The sequence below is a fragment of the Vidua macroura genome, chromosome 7, assembly GCF_024509145.1.
Source record: "Vidua macroura isolate BioBank_ID:100142 chromosome 7, ASM2450914v1, whole genome shotgun sequence".
NCBI lineage: Eukaryota > Metazoa > Chordata > Aves > Passeriformes > Viduidae > Vidua > Vidua macroura.
Window position 1 is genome coordinate 32,837,480 of NC_071577.1, and position 22,010 is coordinate 32,859,489.

The 22,010-nt window shown below is 37.2% G+C and overlaps 1 protein-coding gene across 2 annotated transcripts in view; it reads right to left on the reverse strand.

Annotated features, from left to right (window-relative positions):
• The window catches only part of DPP10 (dipeptidyl peptidase like 10), a 440,196-nt gene that overhangs the window by 56,431 nt on the left and 361,755 nt on the right, over positions 1–22,010 (reverse strand). For both annotated transcript variants that reach the window (XM_053982682.1, XM_053982681.1), the window contains exons 6-7: positions 4,838–4,890; positions 4,657–4,738 (exon numbers count right to left, since the gene is read on the reverse strand). In XM_053982682.1, the coding sequence (XP_053838657.1) occupies positions 4,657–4,738; positions 4,838–4,890 (135 nt within the window). The remainder of the gene's footprint in view (positions 1–4,656; positions 4,739–4,837; positions 4,891–22,010) is intronic.

Below are 22,010 nucleotides of genomic sequence, written 5' to 3' on the forward strand. Positions count from 1 at the left end.
AATTAAAGCAGATTTTGCTCTGGTTTATTTCTGTTTTTTAGGTAGTTTCAATACAAGGTGAGGTCCTCTTTCACTGGATCTTTTTCATTCTTTATGTAAAAGCTTCAGCTTCTAAGATCTATTATTTGTGAGTAGCCTTTGTTGTTGTTGTTTTTTTGGAAGATGAGGCAACTTACAGATTTCTAGTATTTAAAGTACTTTCTAAAAATTGATGAGATCATCCGGAATCCACAATTCAGCTACAATCACCAAATTTTTCTTAGTGTATACAGCCTAATAAGTAATTGGACTCAGTGATGACCTGAATTAAAACAAAGCATTGTAAAGGCTCATCTTCAGTCCTACCATTTGATAGTGCTATATTTTGTTGGTAGCATCCATTTTTGACAAAGCTTCTAAAAAATAATTTTCTTTAATATTCTGGATAGTTTTATTAATTTTCTTCATTTATGTTTGGTTAAAATATGTATTAATTTATGCATAGACATTCATCTGTAAGTCAATAGATCATTATTTGTACTGATTCGTCCAAATATGTAACTCAAACTCCTCTCAGAATCCCTTAATATATCAAAACGAGCTTACTGCAATAAATAACACAAAGGTGAAATAAGGTATTTTATACAACATAAACAACATGTACTACCACCAAGGCAGGAAAAAAAAACCCTATGTATAACTTTTAAGAAAAAGCTATGTCAAACTGAACAACTTCTAACCATGCTTCACGGGGAGCTAGTTGAAGTAGCTCACCCACTAATTGAACAGAAGAACTATTTGTATCACAAAGAGCACTGCAGAAGAACACTGCAGAAGAGTGTCAACAGACACTTAAATACAGCACTGCAAACACTGGAGACATCTCCAGCCTGAACTTTGATATCCATGCTCCTACTGCAATACATCCCCTCAGACAGATCCAGAGCAGTCTCCCCTGTGTCAGACACAAGCCAGGTCCAGCATAAACACATGAAAACCTTTGCTACAAACTACTGGAGAAGATAAGGCTCAAGAAAGGAGAACACCGGATAAAAACCTGGGTATTTCAACAAGAGAGGCCCTTTAAAAACCCCAAAATGTTCTTCTTCTCAGTAAAGCCTTCCCACCAGCCATGGGATATCTCCTTCTCAGACACAAGCAGTGAGGTCTTTAATCAATAAACTGGAGGCAGAAAAATGTTGATGAAAGAAATTAGATCTCTAGTTGGGTTTGTCTTTCTTGGAATTACTTGATGCTGCAGTGATAGATTCTATGGAGGCGAGATAAAGAGATAATCAACTAATGACTTGCACAACTTTAATCAAACATGAGTAATGTTTGGCAAATAGATGAATAGCTCCCTAACATACTATGACACAGAAATGGTATTTTAGATCTGGCACAGTTCTAACACAGTTAAAAGGCAGCATTTTAAAGAGTGTGACCATGAAAAAAGTTCCCATTTTAAGAGCTATGTGACCTTAAGAGACATTAATTCATTAGATAAAAGTTTCTTCTCCCCAGTGGCAAACATTTTCAATTTCACCACCAAAATGTCATGACTCAACCAGCAGATGTTTCTCTGAGCTTTCCTCTTAATCACTCAAAACCCTCTACTCTAGGTAAATAGCAAGGAACTGAAATAACTTGCAACCACTGTGGTAGCTGGAAAACAATGGCACTGTGGCTCAGTCACCTGGCATCTGACAGAAAACTAACTCTGTTCTTCACTAGCCACATGGGGCATCCTCTGGGGCCCATTAGACAGCCCCAGAAATTATCCCTAACAGTAAACCTAGACTGATGCATGCTTTCCACAATGATGTAAAATACTGCATATACTTGATTTTACTGCAGTCATATTCCATCTGTGCAATAAGCAGTCCGTGGCTTCATACGTATTTTCCTTCCTGTTTTTTTTTTCCTTCAAAACCTTACATTAACTGTTTGAACATCTTGCCAGTTCCTCCTCACTGGAATACTTTAAGATAATCATGTGGGCTGTACTGTTAGTAAAATCTCCAGAAATGTGGACTGGTAACATCTTATTTTACACTATAGCCTATCAAAAACAGTTGATCCAAGTCCATGTGTTATCCTCCTATAATTTGGATTTAATCCAGGGCTTTCCAAATAGTTATAGTGTAAAGTTGGGATCTACTCAGTCAGACATACCTGCACCTCGTGTTTCACATTTTGTGCTAATTTTGCTGACCAGTCCTGGCTATGGTATTGCTATTCATTTCTGCACCACAGATGGAGGGGGATATTCCTCCTCACTTTAGAGAACTACATAAACTCTATCTCTGTGATGACACACTGCACATGTGATGGGTGCTTCTACATCAAATTTTTGTATATAAAATTAATATCTTCTCCAACTGTTCTCCACTTGTTCTTCAGTTATAAAGAATGGCTCTTGGAGATTATTACCCAGGTTAATACACTATGATTATTTTATTTAGAGTAAGTATTTCATTGCTTGTTTTACTCATGAATTATCACTGTTTCCACAGAAAAGACAAATAAACCACTCATAGTGTGTTTGGCAGCATGGGTCTACGAGACTGCAGCTTTGTTTGCACCCAGGTATATTTCATGGATAGCTACTGATGAATTTTCGTCATTGGATCTCTCCCTTTACACCTCCCTCTGTGTCCTGTTTCACTGCTGTTTGCCTCCTGTACTATTTTACTGAAAACCCACTAATCCAGTGTTTGTTCCAATGATAAATTTTAAACCAGAACCATTGTGGCAGTATGTCCTCAGCCACGCATCTTCCTCTGCCTAACCTGTTCTGCTGGACTGAACTCTCTGTCCTGCTTCTGCTCAAGGCAGATGTTCCTTTGGACAGCAGCAACAACTATTACTCACAACAGTCTTTATTCATTCATGCTCCTTCTACATTTTTGGCTTGCTGCTGAAGTGGGAGGGCAATGCCGCAAGGCACTTCTGTCACTTTGGAAACCTCCTTCTGCCACATGAACAGCTTCAAGAGGACATCCTTCTAATTGGCATTCCTAAAGTCACCTTCAGCAGACTGTTCCTGCAGGTGTACATCTCTATGGCAACACTCGGTGCCATTCAGAGTGCACAGAAGATTTTGTGTTCAAAATTATTATTTCCTAATTCTGCAGACCATATGGCACCATAAAACCCACAGTAGAGCAGATATTTTAAAAGCATGACATTAACTTTACTAGGGACATTAACAAAGATGAGTAATGTTATCCTCGCTCAAGTATGAATTACGCCAATGTTTTCAAATTTGGATAATTAAGGCTGTATCTAAAATGATCACCTATTTTTTTTGCAGTTCTGTGATGTAATAGGACTCCACCTCTGAAAGGATCCATACATATTTTCAGAATGACATTTTAGGCCAAACACTTAAAGATAGAATTATTTTGATTTCTTTTTCTGAGGTTTATGATTGGTAAATCTGACCCTGTTCTTATGAGACATCTCAGGAAAATAAAAAGATATCTTCTCAGTAATCACTGCACTTGATTTTCATTCTACTTTAGATTACTGATCCTCTGATCAGTACAGACAAATGACCAGATCCTCTGTCCAGCACAAAGGAATCTTACAAACTGCAATTTAATTAAAATATTTCTTAAATATTTTTAATTTTTTCCTTTCTACTACAACCTACATTGTTTGCCACATTCCATAATGCTGCCTGGTAAATAACCTATGTATATTACCACTAATCCTGTTGCCATGCTCTCATTATTAACAAATTAATGTGGTTAATTATTAAAACATACCAAGCGTGTTCCAATTACTTTTTCTCACCTGCCTCCACTTCCTTAATGCAAAATATTCCAACGAGAAACATTTTTTACTTTCTAATCATCTTGATGAATGATATAAAGCAACAGGGTATATTCTCTAGACATTCAGCTTACAGCCTCTCTGCATGAACAAGCTGGATGTGCAGCGAGGCCCTGGGATCATGCCTGAGGGCATTAATGAGCTTTTTAGAACACTGTAACAAGGATTATCTGAATTTCTTATGCAGAATTGAAGATTTAATCAGTCTCTTGCCTTCAACTACCAACACAGGTCAGCTTAAAATCACTGCTATTCTAAAACCACAATTTTTTTTCTTCTTATATTGACATTGGTTATGGTGACCATGGATGATTAATGTTCATTAAAAATGGTAAAACTTCTGGAAAAAAAAATATACATGAAACATGGCATCTCATTTAATTATTATGAATTCAATGCAGCACAGCTGACCTTGGCAGTAATTTTCATACTGAAATGAAAACACTTCATGAGTCTATCACATCACATTTGGATGCTAAGCTTTTGCTTTTGCCCACAGTTTTCATTGATACTGCACTTAAAAGAAAACTTTTCAGCTTTAATGTTCTGTCCCACATAGCAGTAGCCACAAAGATGGTTATCCTGAAAATCACTTGAGTGCATATTTAGATGAAGGTGTGATTCTTTCAACAACTGTACCATTTGCTTATTGGGAGTCAGCCTGGAAAAACATATTTTTAATAAAAAATAAATAAATAAATAGAGCTCTCCTAAAAGCTATGATAGGAACATACTAGCATAGTGCAGCAACACACAATACAACTTATTTTAAGGCTTTCAGTTTTGTTTTTACGTCAGTCTGTCTGGAGTCCATACATTTTTAATGAGTGTGCTTACCAGTTGCTGTCCGTGAACACCCCAGGCTGCATACTGTAAAACTGAATCCTCTACTTCTGGAGGGTTTAACTCCCAAACTTCCCTTGAAAAAAGGGAAACATTTTTACTTGAACACACTGGCATCACCTCATGCATAGAGCCACTGACAATGACACAGTATGGAAAAAACAATGTGACCTACCTTGTGTGTATGTTATAAATCACATATGAAGCTGTATAAGAATAATGAAAAACCTGTTAAAAAAAAAAATAAGAATTACAACACAAAATACAGTATTAAACACAGACTACCATGAGGGCAATCACAGTCTTTCAACCCCTGTAAACACTGACATCTTTATTACTGAAAGAAGGCTTTACTGAATTAACTATAACCAATAGACCTGAACCAGGTTTTGAAAGCTGTAGGAAGGACACACATATTCACCTGTTAATTTAACCAGACACTGTAACAGTACAACTGCACAGAAAATGTCCCAATTAGAAAAATCTGCATTCCTGTTAAAAAAAACCCAAAACAATAAAAGCAACTTTCCCTCACCAAAAAAAAAAACCCAAAACAAAAAATCCACTGAGAATAGACATCAGGGAAAAAAAATCACTTTTTTTCTTCATCAAGCTGTATCAAAATGATTGCATAGGTATCACAGTTATTCTACTTGAAATGCATACAAATACAGGCTCATATGGTACTTTTCTGACCACCTGCTATGAACAGCCTGAAGGATTTCCCAGGTATTGCTCACAGAACAGAAAAACTCTGTACTTAGAGGGGCTCTGTTTGCTGTGACTTTCATTAAATAAGTTTTGGTCTGATTTTGGCTGACTTCCTTTGCTTTTCAGGAAAAGTCTGTTGAAGGTTTTTTGATATTTTGGGTAAAAGAAAGAACTATGAGAACTAACTTTCTCATTCAAGTTACCAGTGACTTCTGGACTCAAACCTGCAGGATTCTCTGAACAGAATAAAAGAGCACTTATAGTGTGTAACATGATGGACCACCACACCAAAGGGCTCAAATCAAAGCAAACAATTACATATTCTCTCTAGTCAAACATTAGTCTTTACACACATAGTGAATAACAGACATTTTGCTCTCTTCCAGGATTGAGTGATTGGTTTTCACTTAACTCATTTTTTGCCTATATGTCTTGTATCATGAAAATACCATAATTCCACAGTATTAGTTTTAATAATATTTGAAATTGCTTCATGGTCTTGAAACATGAAATATATTTGCCACTAATTACTGAAATAAGCAAAAATCTTTTTAATGGAAACTTCTGTCAGAAAAAAATGTTAGATTACATCCACTACACTTACTGCAGCTTCATGTCTACAGTTACAGCATCTCTGCTGGGCATGTGAAGGATTTCTTTCTGCACAGGCTAATCCCAGTTAGATGGGGACAGCTACAGATGTAAAGCCAAAACCTTGACATGGCTACATGTGATGGAATTCTCCAGGTTATATTTTCTGCTCTGGGAATCTTTCAGTGTCTCCTTCAAAGAGAACAGGCAAAAGGGGATCCTACATGGACAGAGCCACTGGAATTTGTCACTATGGCACACAAGAGGGTTTCAGAGGTTGTTATTTTGCCTGGAGGCCATTCAATAACAGATCCATATGAAACATCCTTCCACTGACTCCCTTCTCATTATGAGTTCCTGCCAACACATGCCAAGAATTTAGCATGCCCTACATCTTTGCTGGCTGTTACAGCAAGAACCCCACAAAGATTTTTAAGATTAGTAACTCTACTTTGTGCAACAGCTGAATACCCCTTCTATAAAATTTCCCTTTGAGATAAAAATAATTTCCATTTTCCAAGTCTGTTGTGCTTAATGTCAGAACTGTTGCTTCAGTAAGAATCATACATATATTAATAAGTATGCCCCAAACATTTTTATATTTTATATTACAGCTTAAGATAAACTGTTTTGTCACTCTTCTGAGGAGTGTGACTGAAACAGGGACAAATGGTTAAATCATGGTGGTTTCTGCACAGGGTGTGCACTGCCAGAGATTACCCAGAGGGGCACTCGCCAGCAGCCAGTTACAAAGAAGAGAAATGGGTCTCTTGCCCTTGTGGGAAAAGGGAAAATTGTATCAAAGATAATGTGTGGAGGGTTGATAAATATTTTGAATAGGAATATTTTAAATTATTAGACAGAATATATTTCAACAAGAAATGCTTAACTAATAAGTCATTCTGACAGCTTAAACAGAAAATATACTGTAACAACAAGAACAACACTTTATATATCATGTGGAAATTCTGCTCCTGCCTTGTGTAACATTTCTGTCTAAACATTTATGCAGAAACATTAATATCTGTTGAAAAAAGTTAAAAGAGCTCCACTTCTAGTGGAGACCAACACTACAGTGAGGTCACGTTCAGACAGGGTGCTGACGTTTTTCTCAATTTATTCATATTAGTTTTAGTTCTTAACAGAAACACCATGTATAAATTACAAGTGTGAAGCTTCCTAATTCATCTTGCTTGCAAGAGCCACACACTGAAACACAATCCCTGTTGAAATGAAATCAACAAAAAATGATGTAGAAAGTATTTCTTTTCCTAGTCTGGCTCTTATAGAAAGTGCTTAGGAGGCTCTTGTAGTTTTGTACAAAGGCTCAACCTGTTTGGCTTCCTCTTGCACAGAGCTGTGTCATGGCTGGGACACAGCTCTTCCCTAACACCATCACACAACATCTGGCACACAGGGAGGAGTAGCAGCAACCGTCTAAATACCAGGATCAAACCTCCCACACAGTCACCAATTGTGTCCTCTGTAGAAGAGGCTTGGGCAATTATTCCCTGCAACTCCTGAATTGTAGGATGTGCAAAGCAGAAAAAAAAAAAAAAACCAAAACACCAAAACCTGGTAATTTATTCCAATAACCAGACTAAAGCTCAGGCAGCACTGACTCCTCTTGCAGTGAATTTACAGCGAAGGCTGCCTACTTGTGTGCAACTCAAACCCAAAGTGCAACCATTCATATCCCAAAATGTTCTCAGACATTTCTTGTACTCCATGCCTTCTAACCCAGGTGCTATCAAAAGACTGAATGAAGATTAATATTTAAACATGGACATTGAATTGCTCCAGCTGACCAAATATGAGATGTGAAACTGAGGAAAAGGGTTTGGTTGTAGTGAAAAATACTCATCTTCTACGTACAGAGTGAATCAGATAATGATTATGGACATTATGAAACATCTCTAAGAAGAAAAGCAATGTAGGAGAGAAAAGCCTTTTAAAATATTAAATGCATTACAGCAATTTCTGCAGTGTCATGTCAGCTGAGGAAAACAAAAAGAGGAAAATGGCCTGGTATAATTTATTAAAATAATTATATATGTTAAGGTTGGGCACTGCAAGGAGCCTTCACTTCAGAAGTGGCATGGATGATTGCTAGGGTTCAGGCCTTTCTGGCAAGTAAATAACTTGCCTGCTTTATTATGATAAGCTGGAAAATGTTCCCTGCAATGTTAAGAACTGTGAAAATCGCTTTTTAGATCAGACAGACAGGATACCTCCCCCTCAGTACAATTTATTTAATTTTTCTTTTGCCACAGAATGCACTCGGTAACAAGCATTGCATATTAAATATTTCTTCTGAATTCATTCTTTTATCAGTTTATAAAGTGATGACAAGCTTTCATCTGGTGCTGCTCAACACTGAAAAAGTTAGCTGCATTTGTGTATGAAAAAAAATGAAATTACAGAACTCCATTACAAAGGACCTAAAAGAAAAAGGTGCCAAAAGGATTTCAAGACAAATTGCTCCAGTCAAAATGTATTGAAATAACAATCTATTACTCAGCTAACAGCCAGCAATAAAAAACACACTTATCAATCATGATCTGAACTTTTAGATGACACATTTAGATGAAGGTGTGACTCTTTCAACAATTGAGTTCTGGAGTTTCATGTGTCCTTTATTCTCTACCTTTCAAGGAATTATTTTTTCTTCTTGCAGTTCTAAAAATGAAATAATTCCATGGAACTCAGTGCATAGCCCAACAAGATGCAAGAAAATTGCCTTATACACTCTGCCAAACACACACCACTAATTCTGCAAAACATTACAGAAAAGATCCAGTTCACTGTCCCTGGGTAATTTGGAAAACATTTCTCAGCAGAATAGTGTTTTTGCTAAAAAGCTGCCAAGAAAACCTCAGCAGCAGTATTTTTATGGTGTGATGAGAGCTCTCAGCTCCAGGGAAATGGAAGAGAGCTGATGACATTAGAACCTCACAGTGCTATAATCCCAAAATGCTCGGGCATGCCAAACACCTTGATGCATCCTTTATCCCTTTCCTGTATTATAAACCAATTACAATCTTTCATGTGTTATTTATTTAGAGCAGTAATGATGCCTTCTTGCTGGTACAGCTTTTTGCAAAGTAGTGGAGTGCCTGTCTTGTATTTTTATTTCCACCCAAACAGACACCTGCAATCTGAACTCCTCACTGCAGCTCTCAGTGCTGCTACACTCTGTAAATTCCCCTTTCCGTTTCCAATAATGCATCTCACAGGGCATTAAAGCACTCAGTCTGTGCAAGAACTATAACAGGTGAGAGTATATGAAATACATGGAAAATTTCAGCACCTGCAGTAATACTTTCAGTTATTCCAAAGCTTAACAGCCAAATGGTGTCCAGCTCTTGCACACAACATGGATATCCATCTATTTGTATTGTACATAGCAAAAAGAACATACTATTTACAAGCCAAGCTCTTCCCATTAGTGAAAAAATAAAGCCACAGAGACTCATTAAATAACTGAAATTGCAGTGTTTACCATCATTCCCATCCCACTTATCTCCAAACACATACCCTGCTTTGGAAAGAGAGGTAGTTTCTCAGATAAGGTTCAAAACCATGCCGATCTCTCCGATTCACCAGTGAGATATCAGATCTTTTATGGGTTAATTTACACTTCTGATCCCATGAAAAATAAAATCTAGTATTTTAAGAGACTACTAACCTGAATGAAAAATGACTATATTCTTGTTCTATGAGTTAAAGAATTTAATCAGATTTGGACACAAAATAATCAACCTTACCTAGATAAGGTTTAAACTCCTGCAATATATGGATCCCTCCCAAAGAGTATTACTCATAAAAAAAGAAAGATCAAAAAACTGCTTTTATTGCTTCACAGTCACAAGTTAATTATTAGGAAGTTCAAAGTGATGAGAGAACCCAACCTGGAAAAGGTTTTCTGTGCCGGAAACCTTTTCTACTTTTTCCAGCTACATCAGTTGGCCTAATAAAAGATATTAATTCTTCCCACAAGTCTTGTCTTGTTTATCCCTTCAGGCCACCATATCTGTAACAACAATGTTAGGGAGAAACAAGTACTCCTATGCCCAGCTGAAAAGAAAAGGACTACCTCAAAAAGTGATCCTTCAAAATTAATAACCTGCATTACAGTGCATATCACAAAATGCATGTGAACCCAGGAATCAGGGGACAGGACACAGTGAAGCAGGGAAGTAAACAGGAATACAGCTTGCCAAGGACACTCACTTCTCCATTCACCCGTGGCCCTTCTCACTTTTGAAGATCTTTCATAATACATTAGTAAAATGGTCTGGCACATCGCCAAACTGCCTCGGTGGGTGCCAGCCACAGGAGCTACTGGCTGTCATGCACAGTGTGAACAACAGCACCAGGACTAGGATTCTGCCTTTATCCTCTTTTCTACAATTGAATTAAGCATTTGAAGAATTACTGAAAAATCTACTTATGCTGAAAACTGAACCAAAAAGCCTTTGCTGTGGCAAAGTGATTAGAAGGCCAAGCAAACGTAACCCATCATTCATCTGCCATTCATGCAACAAAATACCCACACACAATGACAGTCTCATTTAAAAACCCAAATCTTTAAGAAACCTCCACTAAAGGCTCAAAATACACTTTAAAAAAGAAGTGTAAACATACATTGTTTCCTATTTTGCCTTTAAGACAACAGAAAAATGGAATATCAAGAACATGCTATGAGCTACAAATATTGAGCAAAGACCAGATGCAGGGTGGAGAGACTATGAGGGGATATAATGAGGCACAGGATGGTTATGGAGATCTTTTGAAGGGATTACTGATATAAATACAATGTGCTTGTAGCCAGAAAAAATAACTGTATTATATATTTTCAGTAAGTTAACATATATTCAAGTTCACCCCCATCCAAAAAACACAGCCTATACATATTATAATAAATTATACAAATTCTATGTCTATTATTTATATAATTTATGCAAATAATTATTGAAATTTTTTTCCTGTAGTTAGTGATATTTTACAATCAATTTTGCTCAGAGAACACTGGTGTAATTCAGATTTCCAGCAATGAAAATGAGAAAAGGCTTTCAGCAGGTCTTTAATGTCATGTACAAACTCCTTATTCTGGTATACAGTTGGAGAACACCAGATTATTTGTGGTCGAACTTCTTCCATTGTGGAAAGTCTGCTGAAAGCAAAAGAGTTACAGTAGGAGGGGACACTCTCTGCTTGATGCCATCAGGATTCCAAGCAGCAACTTGCTCTCCAAAAAAACAGATTAACATTCACACAACCAGCTCCTATTCCTCATTTCCTTCCTATGCGCTTTAAGACACGTGACCTTGCTGGGACTGCAGTGCAAAGAGAATGGAATCAGTATCTAATGTGCTGATCACAAAACAATAAAGAAGATATATTCCTTTCTTATCTTTGTATTGCAAGATGTTCAGCACCCTGTTAGTAAAACCAGTGAGGGAGTTATTAAGATTAAATTAGGAGCAGCATGACTACTGCCAAAGGCAAAGCACAGCTGCTGGATGAAACTTCCATCCATTTTGCTAAATGCTAATATAAATTAATAATGTTAATGCTAAATAAATTAATAATGTTAATGGTATCAATAACATTATGCTGAAATCCAAATTTCTCTAAAATTCTGTTATCATTCACTTCAAATGTTCCCCCTTTGCCTTTCCAGTCTGACTCCATGTGTTCTCCAGCATAGGAACTGCTGCTAAATGGGATTGAACAGCTAAATATGGCATGGCCATGGGTGGGTTTCATGTAATTGGTTCCTTGGGTGTGTAAGAAGTGAAGAGACAGCTCTGCAGCATTGAATTCTGAGACACGAGGGAGATGAAACCACTGAATAACATCTATGCTATTAGTGAAGAGTTTGGAAAACCACACTCCATACCAATCAGTGACAGCCTCTGCATAGTCATGAAAATAATATTGATTAAGGACTGGAATTCTGCTGATTTCATACCATGGCAACAAACACAGTGAGAGCTCAGACTATGCACTGATACCAAAGCTCAGCTCACTTTGGGACACACACCAGAAATGCTTCACACCATGCACCAGTGAAGTGGCACCTTTTGCTCTTGGAGCTCTGGTATTTGACTGGTATTTTCCTCGTGTTAGATTCAGTAAGTTAAGGCACATGAGTTAATGACTGATATCATATTGATTACATCTGAGCTAGAGAGAGCAACGGGGACTTCTCATTTTAAATAGTATGACATACATGTTCTTCAACTGGTTTCAGAGCAAACTCTTAGCAACAATCAACTGAAGAGTCTGTAATACTGAGATGACAAATTACCATCCATCTGTAAATCCTATTATTTCTACCCAATTCTAGAAGCAAAAAAAAAAAAAAAAAAAAAAAAGGTAAATTTTGCCACTATTGATGTCTAAATTTTTATATAGTCTTGCACAATGCTGGCCTTTTGGTGAAATATCTAGTTTCTGAAAACTCTGTATATAATTGCAGAATTAATTTAAGATAGCGCTTGATGCATTTGAGCACTGAAGTTATATGACAAGGTTATAACTTTGAAAAGCATCATATTTATTTGTTTCAATCAGCATTGATTATTTCTCATGATTAATAAGAACCACTGCATATCATTGGTAGTAATTTATGGTTAACATTAATACTTTGGGGTATGAAATATTGCCAGCCATAACAACTATATGCTGCCAAACCAAAATAAATATAAAGGCGAGACATTCTGAGACACGTAATTTATCTGTAAGAAAAAAGGCTGTCAAGGAAGCCTAAACAAAAATGCACCTGCTGAAAATCTGTAAGAGCCTCAACTGTTCACACAGAATTTTTCAGTAAGATTAATTATCTCAAGAAAAAGACATCCACTGCAGAATGTAAATTAAATCACAATCAATTAAAGTCAGTTCATATAACCAAGAGTAATGTAATACAAACCACAGTTCAGAATAAATGCAGAAACTTCTTTTTCTTCTCCTACATCAACAGCTGATAGACCATCATTTGGATATGCAACTCAATCAGTTTTGAATATATAATAACTTCAGACGAGTGAATTATTCAAGAAAGAATATTCTGCATTGCCACTTCTCAAAGCCTCACACATCACTGCCATTTGAAATTCTATTAGTTACACTACCATGTAAAATATGTTTCTTGAGTCTTGTATGAGATGACTTATGACAAAAATTTATACGGGTTTTTTTCTGGCTTATTCACCTGCAGCATTAAAAAACAGGAATGACTGCACTGAAATCATTGTTACATGACAGTGGAACTGGTAAATCTCAAGCCTCAAGCATAATATGTGCATTTTTTTGTATTGATACACAGGTATGTGCACATCCTTTTCAAGCTTATGCTCACACTCCTACTCAGTGTGATCAAAATTTGGACCTTATGAGTATTTGGGGATGTATAGGAACTTCCCTTTTCCTGAACTGATTTGCTGACAGCTTTAGAGTGTGCATGTGCATTTTGATCTGGACAAGTGTAAGGGGAAGCGAAAGATATAAATTCTGACAGCACAACCAGAACTTAATCGCCATGGAAATATGAGACTGAGGGTAAGGGTGAGGCGAGGGTGCTTGCCTCTGGTCAATGCAGCTGAGAATCCAAACCTGCCTTTGAAAAATATACATTTAAGTACTTTAATATGCCTGACACTTTAGACTGATCTCTTTACAAGGTCCTATGGATTACTCATATTCCACACAAAAGGCATCATCTACATGGAATTCGGATTAGTGTCTCCACACATACTGAAAATTGTTAACTGAAAACAAAGTATGTTTTAAAACACTGAATCTTAAAGGCAAAGCTTCATCAAGTGCTCTCAGAGTGTTCTGAGATGGTTTAATGCTCTTTGAGATACTGTGGAAAAAAGAATTAAGTCAAGACCTGGTTTTATTTTCAGTTTTTCCACAGTGAGTCACATATTGTATTTATTCAAACAGACTGCTAAAGAGAAAATTGCTAAATACAGAAAAAAACACCACCTTGTTTTGAAGAGACACACTTCTACATGTTGTGATGTTTACAAAAATATTCATAAACTAATTCATGTGAAATATGATGAAAAAAGAAAGTTAAAAAATATTGAGAAAATATTTTCTAAATTAACATTACATATAAATGAAATGTCCAGGTTCTGAGCACAAAACTAAACAGAACTGAAAGTGCCCTGAAATGATGAGAATATAAAAGGAAATCTAAGTATGTGATGAGTCAATTTTTGAAGTAAAGACTATAGTCTCAATATCTCTTTTTCTTCTCCAGACAATCTGACTCAGGCAGCAGTTAGGAAGCAGATACCGGATGCTCATCTGCTGTTTGCTTACAAATTGCATGAGGAGATGAAAAGACCCTGTGGAGCTGGAGAAAGGAGAAGCAATGAGATAAATGGCCTGTGGGTCTGAAGAAATGGAAAGGGAAAATGGAAAAGAAAACTGGGCTGAGGGAAGCAGATGGCTAAACCAGCAAGCATGCAAGATGAAAGAAAGAAGACAAAAAGACAGGGCTAAAAATATCAGGAAGGGAAAAAAGACATAATAAAAAGAAAGAACAAATCCAGAACAAAACAGAGCTGAGACCCTTAAAGGGCTGGAAATGAAGAGGCTCAGATGAAAGGAGAACAGGCAGCAGGGAGGGAAGGCAGTGAGCAGACTTGCAGTGTGTGGGCATGGTGGCTGCAGCACAGGCTCAGGGAACCGAGGAATGCATCCAGGCAGAACACACTGGCACCTAGAGCCCTTCTCTTCTGGAGGATCGAAAGTATGAATGAAAAACTGTTTTCTAAGCAATCTGACAGTCCAGTACCTGCACATGAACCACCTGCCTTTCACTGCCTTGATTACCATCATCATTAATTGCTTAATTAATATTGTGTGGATATGACACATGGAACAGCAGGAAGGCAGTGGGTGTTTCTTGTATAAAGTCATCCTCTCTCCTAACCTCCCCCTGTGACATCTAGATACCTTTAATGGTAGCTCTGGGTGTTAGAGAATCCAGGGAATCTGTGTATGATACTGTGTATTTAGCCTTTTATAGAGTTTTCATGATAAAATGACTGTTTGTTTATCTTTGAGTATTTGTCTGCCTGTAGGTTGAGCTATGAACAGCTTTCACAACTACTTCTGAAATCCATGTGCTTAAAGTGCTCTTGTACTGCAATCAAACTTCTATGATTCCAGGCAACCAACATGGCCAGGACTCCATCCCTCCAAGGCATTTTCTAGAAACCCTGTTTAAACTCTTCAAATAATAATCTGAACACCGCAATTTAGATTTCTCCCCTTCTTACATCAGTTCTGCACTGCAGTGTAAACTCCAGTGTCTTCATGTTTAAATACAGCATGAAAAGAAAATCTTTTCCATAGGAGTAAGTTCAGCAAGTATCACTACAGCTAAATTTGGTCTTTAAACTTCCTTTTTGGTCATGCCCTATTCATCTCCCACATCTCCATGATTTCTTTGGTGCTGCTGGCCCTGATAGCAAGCTTACACTGTTCCCCTTCTGTTCCACTACCCTGTTACAAAACTGAGCAAAATATCACCTCCAGGTGCAGTTCCCAACAATGGAGCTCACAGCCAGTTATCCTCTCCAGCACTTCCCATTAGCAAGCCATGATGCTGCTTGCAGCCAACTAGGTCTATCTTCACTAATTTTCTCTTATTGTGCCATATTTCTGTACTGGTCTCTGTTGTGGCCATTTTATGATATTACAGTCCCTTTGATGGTGGTATCATGAAGTAGACTCCTGTAGCAAGTAAAAGACCTCTTCATGATGAAGTGATTAAAAGGTCATGATAAGAGAGCTATTCATTTAGTACAAGGGAGTACTTCATGGTGATCTCAAAGAAGCTGTAACAAAGTGATGAATACCTCACACCAAACTCGTCTCTCCAGGAAACAGCTAATCTGGCGCTATATTTGCAGACAATAAATAGAATTATAAAGGCTAAATTTGTGCAGGTGGTTGACTGCCTTCACTGGAACATTAATTTATTGCCTAAGACCCCACGCTAAACCTTTCACGCTCAAATACCCAAAAAGACTTGTCCTTACTTAAAAAGAACACAAAAATTGGATAACAAAGGGGTATATCTTAATATTTCTCTAAAAAGTGGACTCAACCATTTGATCTGTTAGGTCTGTCACACTATCTGTGTTCCTCATAGCTCGAGATGGAAGCTTGGTTTAAAGAGTGATATGCAACAAAGACAGCTTAAAACATTTCTCTGGGACAGTTACATAAAGGTCTAGTCTTTTCCACCTACTTCAAGGTATTTCAACTCTATGTCTGTATTTTAAAAGACCTTTCTTTCATTCTATCTGTACCAAAGTAACTCTTTGCTAACCCTCATTTACGGAAATTCACTTATCCAACACTCCTTTCAGCACTGTTGAGAAATGCCAACGCCAGCAGATTTATCTGCTTTCCCAACTGTCCTGTTGGCCTAGTCAGAGGCAGTCAGACAACTTTTTTGTGATCAAGGAGCCAGGAATGGGGGCAGTGTGAGAAAGATGGGATGGTTTCCTCGTGCATAATGCAGGTGGGAGATACCCCTGCCATGCAGTGCATGAAAAAAGGACTGCAAGACAGTATGGTTAAAATATTTGAAAAACACACAGCCTGTTTTTATCTTTGGACATTTGCCCTGGGATGAAGTTTTCCTCCACTGGATTAATGAATTAACTTCTTAAGAGTCAAACAGAGCCAACCATCCCCATTGATATCCACTTGCATGGTAGATTCAATTATGCTGTACAGTGGTGTTTCAAGTGAATAAAAACTCTGCCTTAGCATTTTTGAAGCAATGACCTGGGTCAGGCTGACCATTTCCCTTCAGGCTAAGTAATTCTATGTTAATAGAAAGGCACAGGCTTCCCATGAAAGTACTTGTTTAATGAGAAGCAGCAGTTCCAGATTCCAGTGATGAAGGAGCTAGCTTGATACTTCACTGCCTTATTTCTGTTTTGCAGGAGGAAGTGACTCATAGAGTGGAGGTGGTTGGGGGATTCTTTCCATTTAATTTTTTTTAGAATATATGTTCATCCTTCTAATTTGTAGAATGCTCTTACAAAACATTTGTTCTATTTTAAAAATAATTAACTACTACTCTTGTTCTTGATGTTGAATATTTCCCAAAGAACTATTTTGTGCTCCGATTATACATAGCAGATTGTCACAGAACATATCAACCACTTGTTGAATTGCATCAGATATTAGTTATTTAAGAATGGCAAACCCATTCCAGCTTCCCTACATTAAGTTGAGGACTTGGCTGGATTTGTTCTTTTAACACCACTGTGTGGGCTACAAGTCAATTTTCAAAACGTTCCTGACAGAACACTTACACATTTCCTCAGTTTTTATTGTGATCCAAAAAAAAAAAATCTGTGAGAAAGTTAGTGATTTCACAGAAATCAAAAAAATTGTTAGATAAACAAACCAGATTTTTCTATTATTTATTACACAGAACATTCACTTTGCAATGTTTTTTTCTGGTCAGTGGGCCTAATTTCCAATATATTTATAATTTTACCTACTGAGTAGAACATGACAGTGAATGGGATCATCAGAAGGATGTTTTTCTTTCGAGAAAGTCTGCTCCAGTGAATAAAACTATTTTTTAAAAAAAAAACTCTGCCTCTGAACTTTGTGAAAGGAAAATACTCTTGACAGAAGGAATCATCTATTAGGAAAATCTAGGTATTGATACAAACAGATTACTGCCTAATTGTGTTGACCACTCCCACCTTTGATGTGGATGTATCTGAAAAGAGGTGGCTAGAAAAATACATCTATGATGAAAATCTTTTTATTGATCTCTGTAAACTTTGTTTAGTTCATTAATGTGTGATTTGTATCAAAACAACGAAGTAGTCACTTTAAATATGCACTGCTCTTAATTCAACATATATGCTCACAGTATCACATACATGTGTATATATATATATATATATATATATATAAAATCAAAGATCAAACTGCAGATTTCCAGTTATTTGCACTGTGAAACTCTACAGGGTTCTTTGTTCATGGAGATGAACTAAGCAGTGAACAGCCCACAAGTGTAGGCTATAAATTCAACAGATTATTCTAGGCTGTAGCTTTCTTGCAGGAACAACAATAACACCAAGGTTGTCTTGTGGCCATATTTGACATAATTTTAGTGCTTTCTCTGCAAAAACATATGTGAGGAATAGAATCCTAAACTTTCTAAAGATGGATGCATTTAGGTGTCAGATGAAGTCAATGAGATACTGATAAGTCAATGAGACACACTGCTAAGTCAATGAGATGCACTGCTCCAGCATGATTCTAAAAAAACATCTCTGGTGCTGCATTTTTAGGCACTCAAACACCTCCATAAATGTGACACACAAAACCACAGAAATTGTTACCACTCCCCCTTCCATGTGCACTAAAGCCATTCTAATCAAAATGATGAAATTCAAGAGATTTTACATCAAATATATGATATAAAGTGCTTATAGTCTTCTCACTTACTCAAGTGGAGCAAATTCCAAAACATAACACTTATTTGATATTTAATTCATCTTCTTTGTAATTCAGTATGCAGAGTTAAATGATTAAACCTACAATGATTATGTACATAATGAGTAAAAACAGATCAATTCTTTTTTTAATTTAAGCAAGTGAGAGTTATAAAACTGTTTAAGCTCCTTTAATATGAAGAACTACCTAGTCAAATTAACATTTGTGTCCTTTTAAAAATAATATTGACTTGAATCAAATTGAGTTGCTTAGATTTTTAACTAAGCAGTGTCTATTCGATTATAATCCACTGGCCAGATTCTCTGTTGCTGTAATGATTTCTAATCTCTGTTCACTACTGCACTACGTCCACTTTGAACATCTAAATCCCCTTCTAAAATATTTTTGTCTTTTGTTTTTTGGATTTTTTTAAAAAATATGGTTTGTCATAAGAGGTGCACAATAGGTCACACTTTCAAGAGGGAGAACAGCCCTTTGATCTGTATACTGACCATCAAGTTCCCTGTAAGCTCCTCTTCCCTTACTGAAATTTATCACCAATTTAGCAAATTAATTACAGAATTTCCTTTACTAATAATGGTGCTGTGGTTTGAATGACTCTTACTCAACACCCTTTAATTAAATTGTACTTGTAAGAACTATAAATTCAATAAGGAAGCTGAGATTTACAAAAGAAATACACAGAATCATGCATGTTGATCCAGGGTTCTTTCAAGGATAAGAACCCTGTGTTAGATTATGCCAGCAGCAAAGCTGTGTAGATGTTGAGGAGGGATAGGATTCACAGCAAATCCACCCTTTCAGAGGGTGCACGTGTAGTCTACATTTGGTTATGTGCCCAAGGCTGAGTGGAGTAACTGGTTCTACACTTCCTCAAGATCTAGATCTCCCCTATTCAATTCAGTAACATATAATTTTGTGGTGCTGAGTGGTACAGAGCACAGATATCCTCACAAACACAAAGAGCCATTTCAGGCGTCTATTTCACACATATAGACTGCAGGTTTCCATTAAACAAATAAATGTTTGATAAGGGTCTGTGGAGTGACCTTAAATATGCACCATTCCCATTCCAGCTAATATTAAATGAACATAGACTGAACATGGATTACTGGCAAATGCTTTGGGAATGACATTAAATGTGACCCTAACAGTCAGCACTTGTTAAAAAGCTGATCATTCTTTTCTCTTTTTCAGCATTAAGAATGATCATCAATAAGAGCAATGCGCCCCACAAGCACAGCACTACCAAGGTAATACAGGACACATCCAGACCTCTGTAGCCTGCAACTCGTTTATAGGTGGGTGCAAGTTATATGATTAATTGCATATTCATTTAGTGGGTTAGGAATTTATAAGGGTCTATTAAGAACTTATTAGATATCACTTCTTTTTTCTCATACCTTTTTTTCTTCCTTTTTTCTTCCAATTAGGTCAGTGGTACCTGACAGCTAAGGCACATGTAACTAAATGCTACTGAGCTCTTTCTCTTAGCAGACACTTCTCTATCAGTACTTCAGAAGTAAAGTTAATCAGGCAGCTAATGATCTGCTTCGGTTGAAGAAATTTTAACTTCCTCATCATCCATTCCCATTATTAACTGATGGACCTTCCCACAAAAGACTGCTCTCTTTACATCAGCTCTGATGGAGCTGATCTGGCTGGACTCAAACCTATCCTATCACTACTTCTGTCCAGGAGAACTTGCATTTTCCATTATTCCCAAACAGGCCCTTTTAAAGGTCCACTTGCATTTCTGGCACAGCTCCCGGCTGAATGAATCTCCCCTAGTCCATCCTTAGCTGCAGCAAGTAACACTGACATTCCCTGGCCTTTCCTGCAGCTGATCTTGATGCCTTGGCTGTTTTTTTCAGATTCTGTGCTGCTTTGGTGTGTGGGTCTGGGTTTCATATTAGGGGATGGTGGGCTCTCTTCACACAGCAGGTAGACACAACAATTCCTTCTCTAGCTGGGGACCCAAGGACAGCCAATCCCAATCTCAGGCCCAAGAGCATAAACAACATGGACTGAAGAGAGAAAAACAAGAAGGATGGGGCTTCATGGGCTGGAGCTGTGGTTGGACAATTAGCTCCAATATGCTAATGGACCAGAACTCATAAAAAATGTGCGATCTTGTGACCGAGCCTTCTTTTGCTTCCATCTTGGAGCCATCTGGGCAGAGCCACGGCTCTGCCTCTGGTACTGCCAGGGTGTGGCCTTTGAAGGCTTCTCAATAAATATCCTTTACTCCCCTTAACTCCATCTAGCCTCTGTTCCAGCTGCCTAAGGCTCCTGGCTGACTGGATGTTCCCTAGCCCATCATTAGATGCAGCATGCAACACTGAAATTCCCTGGCCTTCCCTGCAGCTGATGTGAGCACAAAACTTCTGGAGCAATCCCAGGTTGGTGACTGCAGCTCTGCAGCACAAAGATGAGATAAAGACACTGCAATGCTTTCTACAGCAAGGTTATCTGCTCTGTTCTGTGCTGATAATGGCACATTTAATTCTCTAACAATCTTCTCCAGGGTATTTATCACACAGCAAAGAGGTGCATTATATTCCATAAACACACTGTAGGAAATAAAGTGGTTTGGGAGTAGACTGCTCTGTACACAATGTCTTAAAACCAATTAAAGGTTACCTTGAATTTTCTAACACTGACAAATTATTCCATTTTAAATTAAACGAGCATGCAATTAATTAATTCTGAATATTAAATTTCTGTGTGTAAACTGTCAAAACACCCTTTTTAAAAAAAAATCTGAAACTTGACATTCTTTAGTGGACTTCTGATGTGCAACTTTATTTTAAAATTTTTCAAGTAATAAAAAATTAGAGCCAACTAAAACCAAGTTATAACTCTATATTATGTCAATATAGCAAATTATGTATATGTTCTTTTTCAGTAGGAAAGACACCAAAAATTCATTATTTTCATTACAGAATATTAGCTTTAAATTAAGCTTTCCACGTAGATCAGAAGGCAAACAGTCCCTACTTCATGATCTTCTAAAGTACTTCTTTGGGCAATATTTTTACTCCTCTACTTACCTAATTTTACCAATCATGTGGTTTTCTTCCACAGTATCAGATTTGGCTTAACTTGTAATTCTTTAACATGCTAATGCAAGAGAGCTCAGTGTAATAAAGAAAGAGGAATTTTTCCACCCTGCCTGATAAAGCAGAAGAGCTTATCAACATTCTGGTCATACTTAATGCAACCTAAACAGGTTTTGCAATCAATAGGAAAAGGGAATTTGTTAAGTCTCAAAGATGTGCATAAATAGACTTTCTGTGTTATTGGATTATCCCCTGCACTGAAACAGACTGAGTAGGGGACTGCAATACTAAGCAGTGTGGGATTTTGTATCCAAAATATCACTGCCTGATGGAAAAATGGGAGAAAAATCTGACTGAGAACCAGCCTCACCTCAAGACAGAATGAGCTGCCACTAAAGCATAGAGAAGAAATGGGTTTAATCAGGCTACAAAAACATCCAAATATGGAAATTC